This window comes from Gracilinanus agilis, chromosome 5, assembly GCF_016433145.1.
Source record: "Gracilinanus agilis isolate LMUSP501 chromosome 5, AgileGrace, whole genome shotgun sequence".
Lineage (NCBI taxonomy): Eukaryota > Metazoa > Chordata > Mammalia > Didelphimorphia > Didelphidae > Gracilinanus > Gracilinanus agilis.
The window spans coordinates 207,744,809-207,770,380 of NC_058134.1; the positions used below are offsets into that span (position 1 = coordinate 207,744,809).

The 25,572-nt window shown below is 40.3% G+C and overlaps 1 protein-coding gene across 1 annotated transcript in view; it reads left to right on the forward strand.

The window, feature by feature from the left end:
- CACNA1C (calcium voltage-gated channel subunit alpha1 C) overlaps positions 1–25,572 on the forward strand; it is a 1,013,247-nt gene that overhangs the window by 228,526 nt on the left and 759,149 nt on the right. The window contains exons 2-3 of the mRNA XM_044679095.1: positions 9,356–9,679; positions 13,284–13,387. Of these exons, the coding sequence (XP_044535030.1) occupies positions 9,356–9,679; positions 13,284–13,387 (428 nt within the window). The remainder of the gene's footprint in view (positions 1–9,355; positions 9,680–13,283; positions 13,388–25,572) is intronic.

Consider the following 25,572-nt stretch of genomic DNA (forward strand, 5'->3'; position numbering starts at 1 on the left):
CCAATTATTTTGATGAGGCATAGGGAGACATATTGGAGATCCTCTCAGGCTTGGGGTAGGGGAAAGCAGGTAGCTGAAACAAATGGGAAGCAGCTACAGGAAGAAAAGGGGCCGGTCATGTGCTGAAAAAGACCTGAGATAATACTATTTGAACAGTCAAGAAAAGACTGAAGCTGGTTTCCTGGCAACGGTGCCCCCTCCCTTCTTACACATCATTCTCTTAAGGCTGCATTTTATCCTTTTGGGATGTCTCCTATCTTCTTATTCTCTTTAGGATCATCCTTGATGTTCATTGAAATCCCCTTTTTTTCCCATCTTTAAGATGGGGGAAATGGCTCCTAGTAGGCTTCCCCTTAGGGAGACCACACAGCCCACAGCACCAAAGAAAGATATTCGAGGCATGCACAGCACTACTGTAAATGAAAATCTGATGGTTGTCCAGGGCAGCAGGTTGCTAGAGGTGACACAGGTAGAATCTGAGGCCCAGTGAGAGATCTGTTACCTGCACACATCCCCACTGTATGTGCCATCTCTGCTCTCACTCTGATTCCACTGTCGACAATGTTATGTTGGAGCCTTTGACCGTTGGTGCCATTTTGAGGTCAGTGGACCATCGGTGTTGCTTATGCTGTGGGGCAAGATGTGCAGGCTAGAATCTATAGTAGGAGCTTACATTAGATTAATACAGAGATTATGTAGAGTTTGAAGGTAATGGACTGTGCTCAGGTGAGATTATTTGTTGTATTCAGTTCTGGGTTGAACTTTTTAGGAAGCATGTTGACATATTGAAATATCTCCACTCTGGATTTGAACTCAGATCTTCTACACGCCAACTCCAGAGCTCTACAAACTGTACTTACTAAGCAGGGACTAGTTCAGGAATCATAGGAGAGGTCTTTCCTTAACCTCAGGGAGTTTTTTACATCAATGAAATCAAAGTTCTGCATTCCATCCACCTTCCTCTCTCTGTCATTCATAACACACACACACACACACACACACACACACACACACACACAAAATTTGGAATTTGTCTTCCTTACTGCAAGTGCTCCATATCCTTGAGCAGTTGTACTCAAATATTTTGTAAAGGGACCTTTTCCATCTTAAAAAAAACCATTAAGGACATCCAAAGAGCTTTTTCTATGTGGCTTGTATCCATTGACATTTACCACATTAGAAATATCTTAGTATTATTATGAAAATAGTTTTGATTTTGAGAGTCCTAAAAACCCTTTTAGGTCTCTAGGTCCCCCAGGCCACATTTTGCGAACCTCCACCTGCCTCTCTATTTAACCAAGATGCAATAGAGGAATCCGAGTGATAATGAGGTGATAATGAGGTCTCCTACCAATCCAATCTTTGAGCAGGGGGTTCTTTCCCAACTGACCTTAACCCTCCATCATTGAATAAGATTGTCTACAGGTGAGCACCTTTAAATGCGTGACTGGGACAATGATGATCTACTCTCTGAGTAACTCATTGTTTTACTGTTTACATCTTGTTTAAATGTATTAATTTGATAATGCCATTGACTACAACAATCTGTGCTGACATCTAAAAACCTACTAGATTATAAGCTCCATAGAGACAGGGACCAAATATTTTCTAGACTTTATGCAATACCCCATCATTAATACAGTGCTCTGTATATATATATATATATATATATATATATATATATTTTTTTTTTTATCCTGGGACTCCATTCTAGGAACATAGGGCCACAACCAGTAGGCAGTGGGTCACACAGTCGCTCAGGGTCACCCAGCTGGGAAGTATCTGAGCCCGGATTTGAACCTAGGACCTTTCGTCTCTAGGCCTGGCTCTCAATCCACTGAGCTAGCCCAGCTGCCCCTACTTTAGGTTGCCGTTTCTTTAGCAGATGTAGTTTTTACAGGGTGGGGTTGCTAGCCCCACGCCCAACCCTCCTCCTTTTTCATCAGGATTTAGTAGGTACTTAATAAATATTTAATGGGACAAAAGGGAGAAACATCTCCCTCATGGATTGACTGGGATGGTGAGGAGGCTTGGGATGGAGGATCAGGTGAAGGGACTCGGAGATATTTAGACCAAAAGAGAGAAGACTTCAGTGGGAAGGACATAATAGTCATCTTCAAGCATATGGAAATCTATCATGTACCAGAGTGATCAGATTTTCCCCCTCTTTAACACCATAGAGCAAGACAAGGAGCCATGAATGGAACTTACAGAAGCACATTTGGGGTCAATGCAAGGATCAATTTCTGACAATTAAAACTGTCCAGAGATAGAATGAGCGGCCCCAGTTGGTAGTAGACTCGCCCTCACTGGTGGTCTTGAAGTCAAGGCCAGATGACCACTTTGGTTTATTGTGGAAGGAATTCCTATTTCAGTTCATGTTGTACTAAATGGCCTCTTAGCTTTCTTCACACTCAGAGTCCTGTGGCCCCGAATACTGGACTAGAGGCAAAGAGGCATGGTTGTCAGGTGAGAGAGGAAGTTGACTAGGAACACTTCTAGGATCATTAAGACAGAACAGCTCAGGTTTGCATTTGTAGCTCTTCCCTACCTGGTTAGCCAGCCTCTTTGGATGGATTTAAAAGCCCTCAACTGGTTTCTAATTAGGCTTCCTCAGTGTTAATATCTTTTAAAAGTACAAATATTAAAAAGCTAGGAGAACCCAGAAGGGTTTCCAAATACTTCGGTGGACTGGGCTCTGGTGCCTTGTTTCTTCTTTTCTTGCGGTCTTCTGAGGCCTGAGCATGGATTCTTGCTCAGGGTTCTTTACAGATAGTACTGCTTCCCTGAAATAGAGCCCCATTTCACTTGTAGGACCTTTGGAGGGAGGGAGAACGTGAAGCTGCGAAGCTGGAGGAATCTTATCATAGACTGATGCAAAATGGCTCATACTGCGGGGCAGAATGATGGCCATTTGTACAAAGGAGGTCTCAAAGTGACCCTTTTCCCAGTGGTTGAACTCAGTATTTGCATCTTCTTGTTCCAAACTCAAAGGAAAGTGGCTGTAAGTAGGTTGTTTTCATTGGTTAAAGCTGAGTTTGTGCCGGGCACTGTAGAAAGTGAGTAAAAGAATTACAAACCTCTGCCTCCTCCAGGCTTATACTCTAAGTCAAAAGCTCCAAAGTGGTGTGTGTTCACCCTCAGGGGAGACCCAGATAGTCTTTCTGGGTGCAGACAGAAGTTATTTCATTCACATATTTTTCCAATCTATAAAAGAAAGACATGAAGCTTTACATTATTGTTTAATCTTAGGATTGACACTGGCACTCGTCTGTCAGAAAGCCTTGCATTGCGTTAAGGGGAGAGTAGGAACTCTACAACTCAGAGGAGTTGTTGCCGAAACCTGGTTTGTTTGTTTTAAGAATATTACAATGTTAAAAAAATATTACAATATATTACATGTTACAGTGGTTTATGTGTGCCCGGTTAAGTGGATTTACAGATTATATTATTAGTTTTCAACTAAACTGGCTTTCACAAAATAAACAAGTAGCTTAAAGAGATTCCTGCAAAGCTAAACCACAAATTGAGGATAATACGACTAATAGGAGCACAAGAAAGGAATGAGGAAACGGCAGAGTTCACGGTCATTCTGCTCCCAGCACAAACTCTCGATTGGCCATATTACAAGGTAAAAAGGATGATGATCTAGTCAGATTGCAGGAAGTTGTCAGAAAATGAAAATGACCAAGATTGTTTGAAATAAGGATTTGTATCCATTCTCTTTAATGGTGAACCTTGCTCCAAGTATGTAATGTGTCTTTAGATGGTAGCTAATGCCAGCATGGTGCCATTATGATTCGAAAGATATTTTAAGGATTGATCTTTTGTTGCCAAAATGATGTGCCCTCACCTCTGCCCGTAGAAACATTTGCAAACTTAACATACTTGGAAAGAGAATCGCCATTCCCTTTAAAAATCTTCCAAAGAGTTTCAATGAATTTTGAAACCATTTGTTAAAACTCTGAAAATGTAATACTTTTCATTTAGCTTACGAGAATGGCTGATTGATATCAGGCAATATGGAAATTTACAATATGGAATTAATTTTTTTTTATTAAGAGCCCATACCTTTTGTCTTAGAGTATTGGTTTCAAGGCTGAAGAATGGCAAGGGTTCAGCAATTGGAGTTAAGGGACTTGCCTAGGGTGACACAGCTAGGAAGTGTCTGAGACCAGATTTGAAGCCAATAACCTCCCATTTCTAGACCTGGTTTTCAATCCACTGAACCACCTAGCTACTCCATACAATATGGAATTTCTTTTTTTTTTTTCAGCTGCTTCATGTAATTGTTTTATTTGATTATTGTTCAACAACTAAGTCCATGTCTTTCAGGGCGGATCCTGAATTATACATAGGCAATGGGGGTTAAGTGACTTGCCCAGGGTCACACAGCTAGGAAGAGTCTGAGGCCACATTTGAACCCAGAACCTCCTGTCTCTAGGCCTGACTCTCAATCCACTGAGCTACCCAGCTGCCCACTACAATAAGGAATGTCAGTGCAAACCTTTGTGTAATGGGTAGATCAGACTGAAAAATGATAACCACAATTTAGAAAGGACATGTAATACTCTTCTGTTTGAATCTGCATATCTTTGTAATTGATCATTTTCTGTTATGCCAGACATTAAAGCCAAGTTTCAAAATAAACTGAACTGAGATCTAGATGCTCATATCAATTTATTACAAAGTATTAAACCAGGAGCAGGCAAGTATCACAAGGGATAGAGCACCAGGCCAGGAGTTGAGAGGATCTGGGTTCAAATTTGACCCCAGAGGCTTCCTAGTTGTGACACCCCAGGCAAGGCGCTTAACCCTGATTGTCTAGCCTTTGCCTTTCTTCTGTCTTAGAACCCATACTGAGACAAAAAATAAGGGTTCAAAACAAAGCAAAATAAAACCAAAAAAACCCATGTTTTAAACTAAGATGAAAAAAAAATGAAATTTATTCAATCACATTGCTTTCACTAAAATTTTTTTTAATGTGGCATGTCAGCATGTGGATAATGATAATGCTGGTTTTAAATCAAAACATAGAATATTAATATTTCTGTATATTTCCTATCATTAGGTACTTGAGGACAGGGACTATCTTTTATGTATTTTTGTGTTCTTGGTGCTTAGCTCAAAGCCTAGCACAAAGCAGGTGTTTAATAAATACTGAGTGATTTAATTGCTCTGTATCAATATCTATATCAATATCTATAGTTATACATAGAGCTTTTTAATAGAATTCTGGAATTGGAATCAAGATGATTTCAAACCCAGGCTCAGATACTTATTAGCTATGTGACTGTTGGCAAATCACTTTAACCTTTACTTTAGTGAGAGCCAAAAGACTGTACCATTAACAAATTGTACCATTGTGATATTCGTGGTATAATTACAATGGTTAAACTATTGATAAAAATGAAGTAATAAATTTAAAGTATTGTTTATTTAATCTTTTTTAACCCTTACTTTCCATTTTAGAATCAATATTGTGTATTGGCTCTAAGGCAGAAGAGCAGTCAGGGCTAGGCAATGAGAGTCAAATGACTTGCCCAGGATCACATACTTAGGAAGTATCTGAGGGCACATTTGAACCCAGGACCTCTTGCTTTTAGGCCTTGCTCTTAAACCACTGAGAGAAATCAATACACACTATTGATCCTAAGATGGAAGATGAGGGGTTAAAAAATAAAGAGAGGAGGGTATAAGGAGGGGTCACAGCAGAATGGAGCTGAAAAATGTACCTTAATTTAATAGCAAGGAACTAAAATGTTCTCCTGCTATAATGCTGTGCTCCCTTCTCTCTCTCTCTCTCTCTCTCTCTCTCTCTCTCTCTCTCTCTCTCTCTCTCTCTCTCTCTCTCTCTCTCTGTATATATATATATATATATATGATGTTTCATATGTGCCTTGCCAAGGAGCATTGCAAATTCATTTTTTCAGAGAGGGGAGGGGACTGAACAATTGTACAGAATCTGAAGAGCTGTGAGTTCTAAGTTCGACTCTAGCAGCAAATTGCTGGGTACTATTAAGAGTTCATTCATCCAAATTCAAAAGGTATCTCGATCAGGTGCCTAGTGTGTTCAGAATGTTGTGCTGTAGTCTATTTATCTCACCAAAAAAAGAAAGACAAAATTCAGTTTATATCTGAGCATTTGGTACCCTCATATGTCAGGCAGCCACGTATCACATGATATCTGTGGTATCCTAAGGGAAGGGGGGTAAATCCAGAACTGGAGGGGCTGATGGTGACANTGTGTATATATATATATATATATATATATATGATGTTTCATATGTGCCTTGCCAAGGAGCATTGCAAATTCATTTTTTCAGAGAGGGGAGGGGACTGAACAATTGTACAGAATCTGAAGAGCTGTGAGTTCTAAGTTCGACTCTAGCAGGAAATTGCTGGGTACTATTAAGAGTTCATTCATCCAAATTCAAAAGGTATCTCGATCAGGTGCCTAGTGTGTTCAGAATGTTGTGCTGTAGTCTATTTATCTCACCAAAAAAAGAAAGACAAAATTCAGTTTATATCTGAGCATTTGGTACCCTCATATGTCAGGCAGCCACGTATCACATGATATCTGTGGTATCCTAAGGGAAGGGGGGTAAATCCAGAACTGGAGGGGCTGATGGTGACACTCACTTATTTGTTTTCTTTAAGCATATTGCAGTTTACATGTGCTCAGTTAAGTGGATTTACAGATTATATTTAACTAAACTAGCCTCAATAAAATAAGCAAGTGGCTAAAAAAGATGCTTGCAAAGTTAAATCATAAAATGAAGATAATACTGAAAAAGTCGAAGTAAACAGTAAGAAGCATTAGATACTAATAATACTAAGAAACTGTTTGGATGCCGTTCCTACTGATCACAAAGGATTGTTTGGATCTTGTCCTTTAGAGAAGATACATATAGAACTGTTAAGTATAAAATAAAATGCTACTCAAGAACTGAGTGAAGACATTCTTTCTTTTTTTAATCCTTACCTTCTGACTTAGAATTGATACTGTGTATCAATCAAATCAAAATCAAGGCAAAAGAACAATAAGGAAGGGCAGGCAGTTTGGGTTAAGTGACTTGCTCAGAGCCACACATCTAGGAAGAGTTTGAGGCAAAATTTGAACCCAGGACCTTCCCTCTCCAGACCTGGCTCTCTATCCACTGAACCACCTAGCTTCTTTGAGAATGTATTCTTGATTCGATATCAGAAAAAGCTTCTTGGAAGACCTAACATTACAACAGACTTGCAAGGATGGGCAGGAATTCACCAAGTGCACAGGGGCAGAGAAGACATTCTAGGCACAGTATAAGTAAGCGTTTGGAGGCAGGAAAGGGTAGGATGTATTTGGGTGCACAGACTCCTACATTGTGATGAGATAAAAGGACATAATAAAGTGCCATCTTTTCAATAAATTGTTATTTGGGGGTTAATGGGAATAATATGGTTAGGCTCTTCTTAGACAATCTCTCAATTTGAAAATCAAGGAATTTCTTACAAGTTTAGTAGGGAGAAGTGAGGTCTTGTTCTAATTTGCAGATAAATGGACTCCATATTGCATAGATACTCATGTCATTCATGCCGTTTCATGGGAAAAAGCAGCCCTTCTGATTGCCAAGGCAAACCTCTCTATATGCATAGCCAGTCTTCTCCAGCAAACTGTCCCCTATCTCATCGCCACACTCTCATTAATCTTCAGTCTTTCCCTGTCAACTGGTTGCTTCCTTACTGCCTCCAAACATGGCGATGTCTCCCCCATCCTCAAAAACCTCTATCTTTTCTCACTATTTGTCCCATGTTTTTCCTCCCATCCGTGACAACACTCCTTGAGAAGGCCATCTACAATAGGAGTCTTCTACTTCCTTTTCTCTTATACATCTTAACTTTCTGCAGTCTGGCTTCTGACCTTATTGTTCAGCTGAAACTGTTCTCTCTAAAGTTGCTGACAGCCTCTTAATGACTAGATCTAATGACCTTCATCCTTTTTGACTTCTCTGCAGCCTTTGATACTCCTTGATATTTTCTTCTAAGTTTTTTTTTTAAACCTTGCCTTCTATCTTAGAATCAATACTGTGCATTGGTTCCAAGACCCAAGAGCGGTAAGGGCTAGGCAATGGGGGTGAAGTGATTAGCCCAGGGTCACACAGCTAAAAAGTGTCGGAGGTCAAATATGAACCCAGGACCTCCCATCTCCAGGCCTGTTTGTCTATTTACTGAGCCATATAGCGGTCCCTCTCCTTTCCTTTCTAGTCTTTGTATTATGCTTCATTCTCCGTCAAGTACTGTACTCTGTGATCCAGTGACAGATTTTTTTTTTACCATTTCTCAAACAATACACTTCCTATCCCAACTCTGGGTATTTTTGTTGGCTATTCCCCATGTCTGGAATGCTCTTTCTCTTTTTCTTCATCTCCTACCTTCCCTGGCTTCCTTTAAATCCCAGTTCAATCACCACCTTTGATAGGAAGTGCCTTTCTTTGTCTGATTATTTCTTACTTCTCCTATGTGTAGCTTGTCTGTACATAGTTCTTGGCATGTTGTCCCCCCATTAAACTCTAAGTTCCCTGAGACGTTTCTTTACCCCTCTTCATTTCCTCAAAGCTTGTAGTGTAATAGAATGAATGTTGACTGCCTGCCTTCATAAGATCCCACATCCTTGATATTTATCTAGGTCCTGAGTAGTGTGAATAATCGATCCCTGAGGTTGTGATATGTATTTGAATTCACACTATTTGAATTTATAATTATGTAAAATGTGCTCATTGGTTCCAGACCAATGGAACTACTCAATGCAAGTTCAAATAATGTGACCATTTGAGGGTCTTCATTAATTGCACTAATCTGAACCTATTTACTGCATTGGTTCCAAGGCAGAAAAGCAATAAGGGAAGGCAAGTGGGGTTAAGTAACTTTCCCAGAGTCACACATCTAGGAAGAGTCTGAGGCCAAATTTGAACCCAGGACCTGCCCTCTCCAGACCTGGCTCTCTATCCACTGAACCGCCTAGCTTCTTTGAGAATGTATTCTTGATGCAATATCAGAAAAAGCTTTTTGGAAGACCTAACACTACAACAGACTTGCAAGGAACCTACCTATATTGATGGAAAGACCCAAAGCCTCGTCTAAGCCTTTCCTTTCACCATTGAGAAACTGGACACAGAAACTAAGGGTTTTTACCTAAAATCATCCAGGGAGTTAGTAGCCCCCAAATCTCTTAATCCTCAGTACAGTTCTTCCATTAGTCTAGATTCAGGTGATGATTGAAAGAAATCTTGAGACTTGATGGCCCAGAACCTTTTGTGTGCTCCTCTTTTTCTTCTTTAGTAACCTTCTTATCCTCTCCAATTTCCTTTTGCAGGTTCCAACTATGGGAGCCCTCGGCCAGCTCATGCCAACATGAATGCCAATGCCGCGGCAGGGCTTGCTCCTGAGCACATCCCCACCCCAGGAGCGGCCCTATCATGGCAGGCAGCCATTGATGCTGCCCGGCAAGCCAAGCTGATGGGCAGTGCTGGCAATGCTACCATCTCCACCGCCAGTTCTACTCAGCGGAAACGGCAGCAGTATGGGAAGCAGAAGAAACAAGGAAGCACAACAGCCACTCGCCCACCCCGTGCATTGCTGTGCCTGACCCTGAAAAACCCCATCCGAAGAGCATGTATAAGCATTGTTGAATGGAAATATCCTTTTTGGAGTGGTCTGGATTGTATGTTTGTGCTGTCCTCCCTTTGTTAGTGTTTATTAATTGGAAGAAGCAATGGGTCAAGGAGCCCTTTCCAGAGCCCTAGGAAGGACCCTGAACTAAGGGGTGACAGTGGCCAACAGCCCTTTTTTCTAGGCTGATAGTCTCTATCATACCAGAGGGAATGGGTCATGAAACTACCTCCCAGAGCTGTTAAGAATAAGGGAGAAAAAGGGATGTCAGAGGGTTACTAATTCTGCCACCAGTGTCTACTGTCTCTACGAGCTTGGGCAAATCACTTAACCTTCTTGGGCTTCAATTGCCTAATCTGTAGAGGGGAGGAGGAATTGTATTAGATAGTGTCTGAGGTCCCTTCCAAGCTGTCAATTATCTTACAATCTATTACTCTGGATAATACTAGTCCTTAGAAACCCCCAAACCTAAGCGGGATCTGTAGGCAATGCCTAACTTCCAGAAATAGGAAATAATAATAATATGTTTTAGGACAACTGTATAACATTTTATAGATTGCACAATATTTTCTTCCTATTCAATATAGCATAGTATAGGAAAAAGAGTATTGGCCTAAAGGATATAAGATAAAATCTTAGCCACATATCTTATCTTGACCAAAACCTTTCTGGGCCTCAGTTTCCTCATCTATAAAGTAAGAAAATTGGATCAGATGACCTCTGAGGTCCCCCTCCCAGGCTCAATCCAGTGAACCTTGTGAAGTATAGTACGCAGGGATAATATTTTCATATTATAGGTGAAAAAATGGCCTGAGAAAAGCAACTTGAGTAAGATGGCTCAAGTAGGCATCCTTTAAGTCATTGCCCAAGCCCACACTTTAGACAAAGTCTGTTCTTCCTTTCAGTGTACCAGGTAGTAGAACTAATTCATCTTGGGGGCAGTTAGGTGGCCCAGTGATTGGGAGCCAGCCCTAAAGACCGGATCTGGCCTCAGACATTTTCTGAGCTATTTGCATATTTTTTTGTTTAGCTGGATCTTTCTTTGCCTTTCTCCTTGTCCTTCTCTTTTCCTCCTTTATTCTTAATAGATCTGGGGGGAAATTTCATGACCCAAGCTCTCTGGTATTTTTTTTAAACCTTTACCTTCCATCTTGGAATCAATACTGGGCATTAGTTCCAAAGCAGAAGAGTGGTAAGGGCCAGGCAATGGGGGTTAAGTGTCTTGCCCTAAGGCCAGATTTGAACCCAAGATCTTCCATCTCCAGACCTGGCTTTCAATCCACTGAGCCACCCAGCTGTCCCTGAGCCACCTAACTGCCTCCTCTCTCTGGTACTAAAGAGAATATCAACCTAGAAAAAGGAGAAGTTGGCCACTGTCACCCCTCAGTTCAGGGTCCCAGTGCTCTGGTATTGGTATTCATAGTTCCCTATTGTGCTTCTTAATAGAGAGCAAAGGAATAGGCAGGCACCTGAAAGCAGTTTGGTGGTAGTGATGGTGGGGGCTCTTTGGCATTATACCATATGAGGATGAATTGAAGAATCTCATTCAAACACTTTTCTCAGTAATAATAATAGCTAGCATTTATATAGCTCTTAAAAAACCCTTTTCCTTCCAACTTAGAATCAATACCATGTATTGGTTCTAAGGCAGAAGAGCAGTAAGAGCCAGGCCAGAAAGAAAGAAATTAATTGGACGGAGAATTGAGTTACATTCAAGGGTGGAGAATGGATAGCAGTTATTATAGGACTCAAATTCTTCCTGAATGCTACCAAAGTAGCCGAAGTCTTAAGGTAGGGTGTTAGGCAAGATCTTTTGCTTGTACCAGTGACTCCCTTTGAATCTCATCTCCTAATCATGAGCAAGGGCCAATCTATTAGACCTCCCAGTAGCGCAGATACTCGGTATACTCAGTAATAGCTCCTGTCAAGATTGAGAGGGGTGAAGAGAGAAGCAAAGAGATCTATAAGTTCACAAAGACCTACTTGACTGGTAGGAGAAACATTCAATTAATAAACACATATTAAGCACTAACAGATGAGCTCTTAGTGGTAGATCTTGGTGAAATTCCTAGGAGCTAGGCAAGGTAGATGGATAGGTAAGAAAACAGGTAGGTGGCCCTGTTGCTTCTTGCCAGGAAAAGAGGACTCAAAAGCTGTCATTAGTAGAGAAAGTGGTTAAAAATAATCCTTGACTCCATGGGTGGAGGTAACCCCGAGATAGTATGTAACTAACCTCCATCTTTCAGCCTATCTATCTTGATTAGCTTTATTGACATGATATCCTGTTTGATACCAGTCCTGACTGCAGAGGATGATGGGTCATTATAGTTGGGTTTGGATGGAGATTGGACTGATAATGGTTGGTGTGATGATCTAACTACCACCCACTTTTGTAGAGAGACAGGTAACACCAGCTAAATGGGTGGGCGCATTATCTAAGATAGCTAGGATAGCTCTGCTCCCTACTGTGACCCTGGGTAATTCAGACTACTTCTCTACATCCCTTAGGAAAAATTGGATGGAATTGGTTTGATCTGCTCTCTAAAGTTCTCCCAGAGCTAAATGAACCATTAGATCCTAAAGAGATTCTATGGACCATTACGTTGATGAGAAACACAGGATCAAGAGGTAGCATTTAAACCAACCTGCAGCTGGGCAGAGTTTCATTATCTTTAGCATGTTGAACAAAATGCTTTATAAGGAAAGAAATCCATCCCCAAAGAGAAGTTCTAAGTGCCCTTGCATAACAAATTGGTGAAAACAACACTAGAGTAGGTTGGTATTGGGAGGATTTGAACTCTGATCTTGGTAGTTCCATATATGTGACCTGGGGTAAACCACTTAATATTTCTTTACCCTATTTGCTTTAACTATAGCTGACATTTATACAGTGTGGTAGGGTTTGTGTGCGAAGCCCAAGTGTTATCTTAATTGATCTTCACAGTAAGGTCATGAGGGAGGTACTACAAATGTTATCACCCCCATTTTGCTGGGAATGAAATTGAAGCTCAGAAAAGTGAAGTGATTTACCCAAGATGATATAGCTAAAAAAGTGTGAAGGGTCAGAGATGCGATTTGAACCCAGGTGCATCTTTGCCTCTATATTCAGTGTTCTTTCCACTGTACCATGATGAACAAAGTTAGAATCGAATCGATGGTCTCTAAAGATCCCTTCCAGCTTTAACATTCGGTGACTTGAGAATCCTCCTCCCCACTCTTCACCAAAGGGTTCTAACTTCAAGCCTATTTTATCAAGTCACTAAGGAACAAGTGTAACCCTGTTAGGGGCAAAAGGTGATCTGTGAGCAATGGGAAAGATGCTTGAAACTGCTGTTGCTTTCAAAAGGCAGCCCCAACCCCATGTTCAGAAAAGTGGAAAAAAAAAAACTTTTTAGAAATTTCTGTTTACTCTGGCACGCGACTGGCCTTCACTGCTTTTGACATATTAGGAAGAATTTTGGCGGGGACCCACTAGAAGCACTTAAAAAGGCATATGTTTCTTTTCAGAATACAAGGGGCCTGGAATGTATTCTTTAAACAAAATTCTTATGAATCTTTAATTTAAAAAAAGTGTATGTTTGTGTTGTGCATACTCTCTTTGGAAGTAATTTCCTTAACTCCCTTCCTCAGACCATTTGAAATCATTATTTTACTGACAATTTTTGCCAATTGTGTGGCCTTAGCGATCTATATTCCCTTCCCAGAAGATGATTCCAATGCCACCAATTCCAACCTGGTAAGTCTCTTCTATATTTTGCTTTTTTCTTATCCGGCGCCTGGAGGTGGTCTCCAATCCTATGGAGAGATTGTTGCAAGCACGGGAGAAATAAGATGTGTCTTTGGCATGTACAAAAGCTCTGTGGAGCTCAGCTCCACAGTTCTGTTTTGCTCTTTATTCAAATTTGCACCTGTCTGATCACAGCTCATTTTAGGAAAGAATATTCCAATTAGATGTTAGTGAACTCTGAGTATGATGTGTTTTGAGCAGCAGATTTCTGTGAGTGTCCTGAAATGTGCTTTGTAAGTTAAAAGTGCAGGTGTTTGCAGGAGGAATCTTTTCTTTGTGCTTTATTTATGTCATTCATTGTTCAAGGGGGGTTTGGGTCTCTCAGGTGATCCGTGGCATCATTGCTTAATGAGTAATTGCCAGGAAGGCTCTTTGGAAATTTGCTCCTGGATGTTCAATCGGCTCCTTAACGTTGGGTTAGAAAGAATTCCTTTTCTTGGGAAAGGCCGCCTTCCCTTCAGTTGTTGAGGAAGCCAAAGCTCACAATTTGGGGTTAGAGCTCTCCGTGGAAAATGAGAGAGTGTGTTTACTTTTGGCTTGCTGTGAAGTCATAACAAAGGACTCTCCTCATTCTGGGTATGGTATGGAGCAGAGCTTCAGAGTGGGTTCTGAAAAACTGCAGCGACTCTTCCATAGGCCCAGAGGGAAACAAAATCATCTGCCTTGCCCAACCCCCTAAACCTCAGGATGGAGATAACTGTTGTTTTCAAAGTGATGTGGGGGGAAAAAGGGTTTTGTCAGCAAAACTATCTCCTTTCCCTGATGTTCTCAGCACCTTACTCTAATCAGTGAGATAGGACATTCCGATGGAATTGTTGAAAAACGAGAAGCAGGAAAGCTTGGGAATGGTCCTTCACACAGTTGCCAAGTACAGATGCTATCACTGTTGTAACCATTTATTGCTCCTTTCTCCCCCCCTAAAAAAAATCTGTGACATTTCCTGTTGTCACTGAACTGAGCAAATCTGATGCCTATTTAAGCCATTTCCCCACTTTGGCAATTAGCTACTGATCCATGCGGGACAAAGTATTTGGTGCTTGCTGGGATCGCTGCTTTGGACTCTTGGGCTTTGGGGTGGGGACAAATGTCTCAGGAAGAGACTCCAAGGCTGGACTTTGTGAATGCTTGAATATGGAGTGATGACAAAGCCAGAATACAGATGAATTGCATTAACTACAGTTGACGTTATCTTCCTGAGGTATGACCTCATAGTTTCTTAACGGGGAAGACATCTTTTCCACGTCAAAATAAATACTAACAAGAGTTATCTCACAAATGGTATCTGAAAAAAGCATTGTAGAAACTTTTAGTGGTTATCTCTTTTTGGTTTATCTCTTATTTGTTATCTTTCTTTTTCTCCATTGAGGGGAAAAAAATTCACATCAGATCCCTGCAATTTCTGTCCTGTCATCTATAACTTCCCTTTTTTAGGTCCTTTAGTTACAAATGAAACGGATTTTTTTTTAAATCCCCTTCAGCCTGGAAAATTCAGTTTGAGCAAAGGCTGTTGTTTTGAAGTAAGAAGGACTGGGGCTTCCTCTTAGGTAGGCCCATGGGAACTGTCAGCTAATTGCCCTTCAGGAGGGTGGGAAGGGAGGTTAGGCAGTGATCAGAGGAGGACTGACAGTGTCTCCTAGGGAGTGAGGGGAAAAAAAAAACAAGGGAAGCTCAAAGATGGTTGTAAGAAAGGGAGAAGGAAGGGAGAGAGATTTTCCTAGAGTTTTCTTAGATTCCTATATAGATACTAAGTAAAAATAATGACAGGGTCCAGGATGACTAACCTTAGCTTTGGGGTGAACTATAGCAATCCCTGCTTTTAAGCAGGGATAAGAACTGAAATTTCTACAGTAGGCCACTCAGCAAAAGGCCTTTATAGGCTTGGGCTTGGCTGCCCCTTTAAAAACTAGGATGAAATGACAGAGGGGGACATGAACTGGAAGAACTGAACAGGGGTTCCGTTTTCCATTTACTGTCAATAATATTAGGAAGTTTGAAGGTGAGAGTTGGGAAAAAAAGGCAATGGATTTGGGGGAAAAGACTGGTTGCTATAGCAACTCCTATAGCCCTGGATTTCCCCACCAAAGCACACCTTCTTCCAACCAGTCATTACCTATGATGTGACACACGACTCCCCTACTTTAAATAGTGTTCTAGGAAGAAAACAACAGCTATTTTTCCAATATCTGCTCTGACTTCCTCGAGCTCTAAGGGTTCCTTTCTATTGCATCATTCAGATGGTTTGTGCATAGATCTTTCTTCTTCACTGCACTATTTGTCATCCTAAGTCCTTTTGCCTTCTTAGATTGCTTTCCTCTTTTAATAAGACCTTTTTGCTAAAACTTAGATGGTATTGTTACCTCACTAGGGCATCTGAACTGGACATCTGTGGAGATTCTCTCTGGGAGAGATGGAAACAGGCCTGAGCTTCAACAACTCAATTTTTGCCTATGTGAGCTAAGAGTTCACCATGGCTGTGGCACCATGTTTGTTCCCCTGGGAGACTTCTAGAGGACAAAGACTGGTTTCTTAACATCTATCTAAAGGAGGACTACAGGACAGACTAATGTGTGTGTATGTGTGTGTGTGTGTGTGTATGTGCACATTATATATATATATATATATATATATATATATATATATATATATGAAAAGAAAGTAGATAAATGTACACTTGTGCTTACACGTACTTAGTTATCAACGGGGCTTAAAATAATACCCTGATTTTAGAGCTTTTAAGCTGAAAGTAGATTCATGAATATTTGTGAAGGGAAGTTGTCAATGGGTTTTAGAGGATGCCAGAGAGAGAATGCCCAATCATGAGTCCCCTTCCAATGCAGGGTTGGTATGTTTCCTTAGAAGGCAGAGGCCAGGGCTTCCTAAATCCTTCTCAGTCATCTTCTAGAGAGGCATGAAACAATCACTCTAACTAAAGAATTAATCAAGGACTGGGTACAGAAGGCATATTTTCTTTCGTACTTTAGGGGACTATATTTCTTTTGGGAGAAAATTGTAGTATGTTTGTGGTGTCTCTTTTTCTTACAGTGTATCAAAAATCTGGTATTTTTCTCTTTGAATTTTCAGCCTTGTGCACTGTGTTTGGCACATAATAGATGCTTAATAAGTCTTTGTTGGTTGATTAAGAAAATGTATATATGGCGCATATTTGAAGTCTTGGTTAAAACATACTATAACCTTCTTCCCCTAATGCCAGAGTATCTTTCTTTTCTATTTTTTTTTAAACCCTTACCTTCTGCCTTAGAATCAATACTGTGTATGGGTTCCAAGGCAGAAGAACAATAATGGCTAGGCAATGGAGGCTAAGTGATGTGCCCAAGTTCGCACAGTTAGGATGTGTCTGAGGCCCATTTGACCCTAGGACCCCATGTCTCCAGGCTACCAGCTGTCCCCCAGAATGTCTTTTAAAATTATTTTAATACCTCTACCTGTGTAATCACACTGTCTTGTGCATATGTGTATTATGTATGCAGAACTGATAGAGATTTTATTCCTTGGAACTTTGTTCTGGGAAACAGAAGAAAATGAACGGAAGGATGGCCCACCTAAACGACTCATAGTTCCGTATAACTCCTACTACAATGAATCTTTTGCTTCTCCCCACAATCTACATGTATCTACCAACAGTATCTTTTTAGTACAGAAACAAGGATGAGACATTTCTCAGCTCTATGCAGACCTCACCCACTCAGTTGGGTTCAAGAATAATGTTTCATTTAGTAAATCAAACACACATACACATTTATAGTCAGAAAATTTTTTTTTCACGTGAACTTGCAAATTCACATCCATTCTCACAAATTCACATCTGTACATGAGCTTCCTCTTATGAACGTTTTTGTCAGTTCACACCCACTCTCACAAAAATTTTCTTTCTCTTCCATTGTTTTCTCAAGCAGCTTACTCCTGTAACTTTTGCTGCAAGAGATTTTTTAAAAAAATTTCTTAATAGACTTTTTCCTCCTGAGTCTTTTGCTCAAATAGACCTTTTACCCTTGCTCCTAAGGCAATTATCTGACTTGTGTTTTTATTCATGCAGTGAAGTATGATTACTTTCACCACCGGGTTGGCTTAGCAGTGTACCTTCATGCAACAATAATTATAAAAATGGAATACAGTTTAGTATTACTCTATTATGTGTTTCATCGAACTTTGCAAAAAGTCTTGGGTGGCTTGTGTTTGATCTAGACTTGGTCAAATCTAAGAAATTCTGAGATGTTTTATCATAGTGATAGAGGAACAGTATTTTCTTAAGTATTCTCCTTCCTTATCAGAGAAATCCCATTGGAGAGTGACTGGACTGGACGAGGTCTTGGGTGTCCCAAATCCTGACAATTCTTTGCACTACTCAGGCAAACATTTATAATACTTCTGCTGACTACCTCCTACCCAACAGCAGGTGTTATACAGTAGGTATATTATAACAAGTTGTATAAGACCTATTGATTATATAACCTCTGCTAGCAAGGGAGAATTGTGCAACCTGCATTGTATTCCCAGCCTTCGTCAAACTAATGAAGCCCACACAGATTTGGCTTGAGTTTAATTATGAAGAAAGTATATTTGGCATTCGACCTCATGCAAAGAACAACATTGTGTACTTTTTTGAGCAAAATCCAGCATTGAGAAAGGGGAGAAAACTAGGCCAGAAAAATCTTTTGGGCTGGGCTTTCTTGTACTACTATTGGTGTGAGCATGGGGGAGAGCTCAGGAATTGGGATCAGGGGCAGAATGGAAGGGAGGGACAAGGCTACTTCACTAGGGAACAGGGATTTGGACTAGGCCTTGAAGAAAGAGCAAAAGGTAGGAATATTTATATCACATCTAATATTTCTTTGCTAAAATGTAAGCTACATACAATTTCTTTATTTACGACTCTCTCACTTCTCCTTGTCTAGTCTGGAGAAGAGACCAGGTATACTGTTTAATATCTGGAGGAACTTTAGGTAGGAGTGCCTAGTAGGGGAAGGAATTAAGGTGCTTGGGATCAGAAGCTTATGCTTCCCTGATGATTCAGGCTCAGGGGGAAAATGTGCCTAGGCGCAATAGTTTTCTCTTATTTAGAGTTGAAAGGGGCCTTCATCTAGTTCAGCCATCATTTTTTAAAAAAGTAAATAAAGGGACCAAATCCCAGAGGAGAATGAGGTTAACAATATAGTCTGATGTATTTGAGTATAGATGGGATTTTAATCTCAGTGCCTTAGTGAAGGTAGGAGTTTAAAGGATCATACATGAGGTGGAGGGGCTCATATATCTATGGTGATAAGAGAAAAAAACATTTATAAATTCTATCTCATTTGATCTTCACAACCACCCCATGAATTAGGTGTTATTAAAAATATAGTTGAAGAAATTCAACTATATTGTAAGAGGCTAAGTGACTTGCTCAGGGACACACATCTAGAAAGAATCCGAAGCCTGGTTTGAACTCAAGTCTTCCTGATGCTAGACCTAGCTTTTGACATCCAGCACTTGCTCCTTTCTACCACCTCTCTCTGCTCTAGAAAATCAGGCTTCAAGGATTCTGTTCTGCCTTGTTCTTTTCCACGTCCCCTTTGTACCCCTCTTGCTTCATTCTTCCCAGACGGGAAGATGCTTCATATCATGACTGTGTTTTGGCTGATGTACTTGAAACACAAAAATCAATCTGGGATTTCTCAAGCAGAGGTGAAATAAAACCTATTGAATTGTGGCACAGTGTTTAGGATGAAGAGCCAGAGACTCATAGTATATTAGAGATGGAAGGGCTTCTTCGTTTTCCAGACAGGGAAACTGAAGTGATGAAGGCTAAATTGCCTCACCCAAGCAAGGTTATCCCTTACAGTAGAGTTGAGCATGGAATCCATGTATCTGGATTCATGGGGCAGTTGGTAGCTTGATGGATAGAATGCTGGGACTGGAGTCAGAAAGACCCGAATTCAAAATTGACCTCGAACACTTACTAGCTATATGACCCTGGGCAAGTCACTTAATCTCTGTTTGCCTTAATCCACTAGAGAAGGAAATGGCAAACCACTCTAGTATCTTTGCCAAGAAAACTCCATGGACAGTATTGATCTGTATGATCCCTAGGAAGAGTCAGACACAACTGAACATCAAAAATTTGGACTCATAGAGAAAACTGTTATCTCTAGGCTAGATTCTAAACTAATTCGCTGGTGTTTGAACTTCCTGCTACACACTAGCACTTCCCCTTCTAGGCTCTCCTTAATGCTCATTCTAATTTGGTTGCACAAGTTGATGTCTCACAGTGAGGAATAAGATTACCTGTTTGATTATAGGCAACTAGTTGGCTCAGTGAAGAGGGTTTTGGACTCGGCTGGGGGTGGGGGGGGAGCAGTCAGGAAAACTTGAATTCAAGTCCCATCTCAGACACGTACGAGGAGTGCAAGCCAGGGGAAATGATTTAACTTACATGCCACAGTTTTCTCATTAGAAAAATAGTTATAATAACAATAGATAATAATAAAAACAAAATAATAAAATAATAATCATAAAAATAGGTAATACCTTCCAGAACTGCTATGAGGATAAAAAGATAATTTTGTGAAATAGTTTGCAAGCCTTAAAGTGCTATGTTAATACTAGTTACTATTATTATTATTATTTTTTGTTGTTGTTGTTGTTGTTGTTGTTTGGGAAGAATCTTCACTTGTAAGCATGCATATATGCACATAACAGAAATACTGCAAGCAGTCCTTATACCCTCCTATCCTCTACCAAGGTAAAACTGAGATCTTAGTCTCTTCTACATACAAATACTTAATGTTTTACATCTATCTTATTCTGCCCTAGGTGTCAGGCTCCTCATTTATAAATTGAGGGGATTGGGCTAGAATATGGCCCATAAGGTCCTTCAGATCTAAACCCTTGGATTCCATCGAACGGTTTTTTTTTTTTAGGTCGTATGGACTCTAATAGCAGCCCTCTGTAGAAAAGTCCATAAAATACACCAGTTTGTGTTTTCTAAATATTCATGCAGTGAGCTGAGCTGAGCTGAGCTGTGATTTCTTTTACCACTAGGTTTGCTTAGCAGTGAGCTTTCATACCACAATAATAATCATCATAATAAAGTAAGGTTTGTTATTACTATCTTATATGTTTCATCCGAATGTTCTACTCAACACTACAAAAACCCCCTTGGCTTGCAAAATACACTAATAGATAATCACAGGTAACAAACAACTCTGCTACTGCATTATATAATAATCCTACATGGTCTTGTACACAGAAAGAAAAGAGGAGAAAGAAGATGCAAATCAAGAGATGTTCTGTAGAGGAGGGTTGATATGACAGTGGAATGGGAAAAGCTGTTCTGTGGAAGAAAAACCTTTTTCTTTTTTTCAGAATCCTACTCAAATGGAATCTGTCTAAGGCAAAAAGAGCACAGAAATAGCAACTAGAAGATCTAGCCTTGACTCTCTTACCTTGGGCGAGTCATTTCCTTTCTTTATTGCTTCCATTTCCCAGTATGCAAAATGGAAAAAATACCTATTCTGTCTATGTCACCAGTTGCTCTGATACAGTGATATAGTGAGATAATAGATGTTTTAAAAGGTTAAAGGTCTGCTGAAATGAGCAAAATAAGCAGAAGTAAGGGTTGGAGGAAGAAGAAAAGAGTTAAGGTCTTTGTTTCTAAACAGGAGACAGAATGGGCAATAAATAAAGGTCACCGAGTTGTAAGATCATAGATTTAGAGCTGGAAGGGACTTAAGAGCCATTTGGTTGAGAGCAACTGGGTGACTCAATGGACTGAGAGCCAGCCCTAGAGATGGGAAGTCCTAGGTTCAAATGTGACCTCCAACACTTCCTAGCAGGGTGACCCTGGGCAAGTCACTTAACCCTCATTGCCTATGCCTTGCTGCTCTTCTGCCTTGGAACTAACACACAGTATTGATTCTAAGATGGAAGGGAGGGGTTTAAAAAACCTCAAATGTCATTTGGTCCAACCTCCTCCATTTGTAGATGAGGAAAGGGAGGTTCCACAGATGATCATATGGGAGCAAGAGTCAGCTTGAGTATTTGAACCCAGATCCAAAATGTCTAATAATAACAACAGCTCCTTATTATGGACAAAACTCTCTGAAGAACTCTAAGAGCTGTGCCATCCAATTCTGAAAATCCACATGGATTGCAATGGACGGTCTAGGATTCAGATCTTTGCTTTCTTACTCCGAGTCCAGACCTTTCCACGCTGGGGACAGGTTTCAATAAGGACAATGCTCTGTTTAATCTAAACCTTGTAAACCTCTTCAGGATTTGACAGTGGCATGTACTGTGTGGATGCTACCGCAATTAAGAGCTAAATGAGAAGAGACATGTTATTTGCCCTACATTTAGCACTGGATAGAAGTCAATGGAGATCTTTGAAAGACCTTGAAATCTAAGCACCACATTTATCCAGCCTCACTAGAGAGGTTGTTAAAGCTGGAAGAAACCTTGGAGATCTCCTAACTGAACTCCTCACCATACTAATGAGGAAATGAGGATTCAGAAAGTTGGAATGATTTACCTATGAAGGCCACACAGCAAATTAGTGGAAAAGCTGGGACTCACAGCCACACTTCCTGCTTCCTTCTTTCAATTTCTTAAAGGTGAAGACTGTCTCTTTTTATATTTGTGTCGCCAGTCCCTAGAACGATGCCTGGTACATAATAGACATTAAAAAAATGCTTATCGAAAGATGGAAGCTGTCCACAATGAATTTTCCTTATAAATGAAGTTGCTCCTACCCTTTATTTTTTGATATTTGGGTTTTAATTATTTCTGAAATATATTACAAACTTCCCTGCTTTCTCAAAGTATACAGAAAAGAATTTATCATAGTTTTAATGACTCATCATTTCACTTTAGCCTTTCATTGCAGCAAGGATCTATTAAGCACTGACTACATTCTATACACTTTACTATATGCAGGGGCTACAAAGGTAAAAATGAAAGGTTCTTGTCTTCAAGGAGCAACTTCCTGGAAGTTGGACATGTGATGTGTAAACAGAGTAGAAAGTGATGGGGCAAAGGAAAGATCTAAACAAAATGCTCTAAGAATATTTGAGGTGATAGATGACTCCACTTTGAAATTGTGGAAGACCTCTAGAGATATGCCCAAAAGGCAGAGGTAAGGATGGAATGTATCCCTACCTTGGGTCCGTGCAAATGCATTGAGATAAGAGATAAGAGTCTGAGAAGGAAGGAAGGAAAGAGAACCATTGATCAAATAACAACTGTTTGTCAGGTGCTGTGCTAAGAGCTTCACAATATAGTATTTGATTTTCACACCAATGCTGAAAAGGAGGTGATATTGTGACTGTTGGGGAAATCAAGGCAAATAGATGAAGTAATTTGCCCAGGGCCACTTAGCTAGTAAGTGTTTGAGGCTAGATTTGATGAGGTTTTACAATTTTAGGCTTGGTGCTCTATCCATTATGATTGAGTTCAGGGAATAATTTGTGGTCCAGTTTGGCTGGAATGTGGAGTCTGGAAAAGAGTAAAAAATGTAATAAGGCTGGTTGGAGCCAGGTTGTGAAAGACTCTAAGTGTCAGAAAATTCGTGTTTGTTTTTTTTTTTCTTGCTAGAGGTAATAGGGAACTTTTGAAGGTTTTTGAGCAAGAGAGAGACATGGTCAGATCTGTGCCTTAGGGAGATCAGTTTATAGTTAAATGACATCCGAGTTGGAGAGAGTAGAACTCTAGAGATAGAGAGACCAGTAAGGAGTATACAATAAAAACCCAGGTGAGTGATAATAAAGCCTGAAATAGGGAGGTGTTCGGTGAGTGGAAAGAAGAGGTCGATAATAGGGAAGTGGCTTTTAATATGGTGTCAACAAAAATAGGGAAGTTTAGTGGGAAGGTTAAATTGTGGAGGAAAGATGAATTTGATTTTGGATACAGTAGGCTCTCAGTGGTCCTGGACACATTCAGGTGATTGGCTGGTCCAGCAGTTGTTAGTTTATGTGGGAGAGGAAGGCAGGAAGGAGATGGTGGGAGATATGTAGATTAGGGATCTACTTGCATAGCAGTCACTCCTCTGCTTGGAAATCTTCAATGACTTCTATTGCCTATCATATAGTTCAAACTAGCTCCTAGACCTGATATCTGATGTGCCGAGGGATTTATTTCCCATCCTGGCTTTGCTGCTGTGAGCCTTTCCCAAGAGCCTCCTTTCAAATTTGGAGATAACTTAGGGATTCAAAGGAACTGAAAGCCAAGTTCTAAATATAGATACTGCCCTTTCCAAAATGGATGAAAAGCGGTATGTGGATCGTCTGCCTGTTGCAAAGTTCAGCATGGGCAGTTCTGTGGTCCTGGGAAAGCCATGGGCAGAAGTGAAGTGGGAAGGACAGGGAGACCAGTGCTTCTCCTAGAAAGGATTTTGTCCATCCTGTTGTACGTGCAGCCCCAAATTCTTGCCAGTTTCCTTCCTGACTTCTTATTTTCTCTGGAGGCTTAGTTTAAACTGGCATCGCTCTTGAATAGTTCCATTAGCACTAACCTGGAATTTGCAAAGACCTCCCCAAACACACTGTAGAAAACAGTTTGAAAACACTAATGCTTCACTCTCTTGCCCTTGAAGGCACACTACCAAAAATATATCCTGGGAAAGGCTTTCTTCCTAGTATCTTGCACTGGGCACTTTGGTGCAGGGCTATGAGAAATAAGTTAGGTCAGCCGTATCCAGGGAGAAGACCTCCGTTCCCTCCAATGTGCCCACAAGCCCAGTGGTGCTCACAATTGGGTCAGTTCTCAACATGATCAAGAGAATAAACATGATGCTCAGAACATGCTGCACTTTTGTGTTTGGGGTGTGTGAGGCGGGGAAGAGAGCTTAGGGTCATTATATTTAAGGCAATGCAGTTTATTGTTCAAATGAAGTGGTGTCTGGCCTTGAAGCATTTGGGCATCATTTTTTTCAGCATAGCCCTTAGTGGGAACGATCATGGTTTAGGAAGAAGGCATTTGGATTAGATAATGCCTAAGGCTCTTTTTGGTTCAAAAATTCAGTGATTGAGGGCCTAGATGTGATCTTGAAGGCAAAAAGGTCTCATGCCTGATACTGATTCTTGAAAAAAATACACACACACACACATATGGCGGCTGGATGGATCAGTGGATTGAGATCCAGGCTTGGAGATAGAAATTTCTGGGTTCAAATCTTGTCTCAGACACTTCAGACAAATCCCTTAACTACCATTGCCTACCTCTTACCACTCTTCTGCCTTTAAACAAATACACAGTATTGATAAGAAGATGGAAGGTATGAGTTAAAAAATATGTATATTTATAATTGTTATTTTAAGGTAAGTTTCATTGATGCTTTTATCTTTCATTTTGGGATACCCACTTCCCTTTACCTTTTCCTCTTCCCCAAGCAAGCACTGAATCTTTGTTTGTGAAAAAGAAAAGTTTGCAGGGTGGTACAGTGGGATAGAATATCAGAACTGAAGTCAAGAAGTCCTGAGTTCAAGTCTAATCTCAGACACTTACTGAACAAGTTACTTAACTTTTGTCTGCCTCCAATTTTTCGTCCATAAAACGAAGATGTTAAGAATAGCATTAGCCTCCTAGGGTTGTTATGAGAATCAAATGAAGTGATATTTGTAAAGCATTTTGCAAACTTCAGAGCACTTACAAACATACGGACCTCAGCAAAAAGAGCCAGTAGAGTGGCTACATCTGAGAACATCCACGCTGGCCTCCACCTCTCTTCCAAGAGAAAGGAAGGATGTTTCATATAATTCTCTATTCTCAAGGTCAAGATAATTTATTGGACAATTTTGCATTTTCAGTTTCACTCTATTGCTCTTTTAGTTTCCACTATTATAATAATTATTAAGCTCACAATTTCAGGGCTAGAAGGGATGTTGGAAACCATAGATTCCAAACCCCTTATTTTCCCAATGAGGAAAACTGAGGCCCATAGAGACTTTGGCTTGGTCCAGAGTCATATAGCTATTAATTATCTGAGGCAGGATTTGACTCCATGTCTTCCTGACTCCTGGAATAGCATTCTACCCACTGTGACAACTAACTGCTTCTTGTTTTCCAGGTTCTGCATGCATCACTCTAGATCACTTGATATAAATTCTCTGGGTTCCTCATATATAGAATATCTTACTACCTAA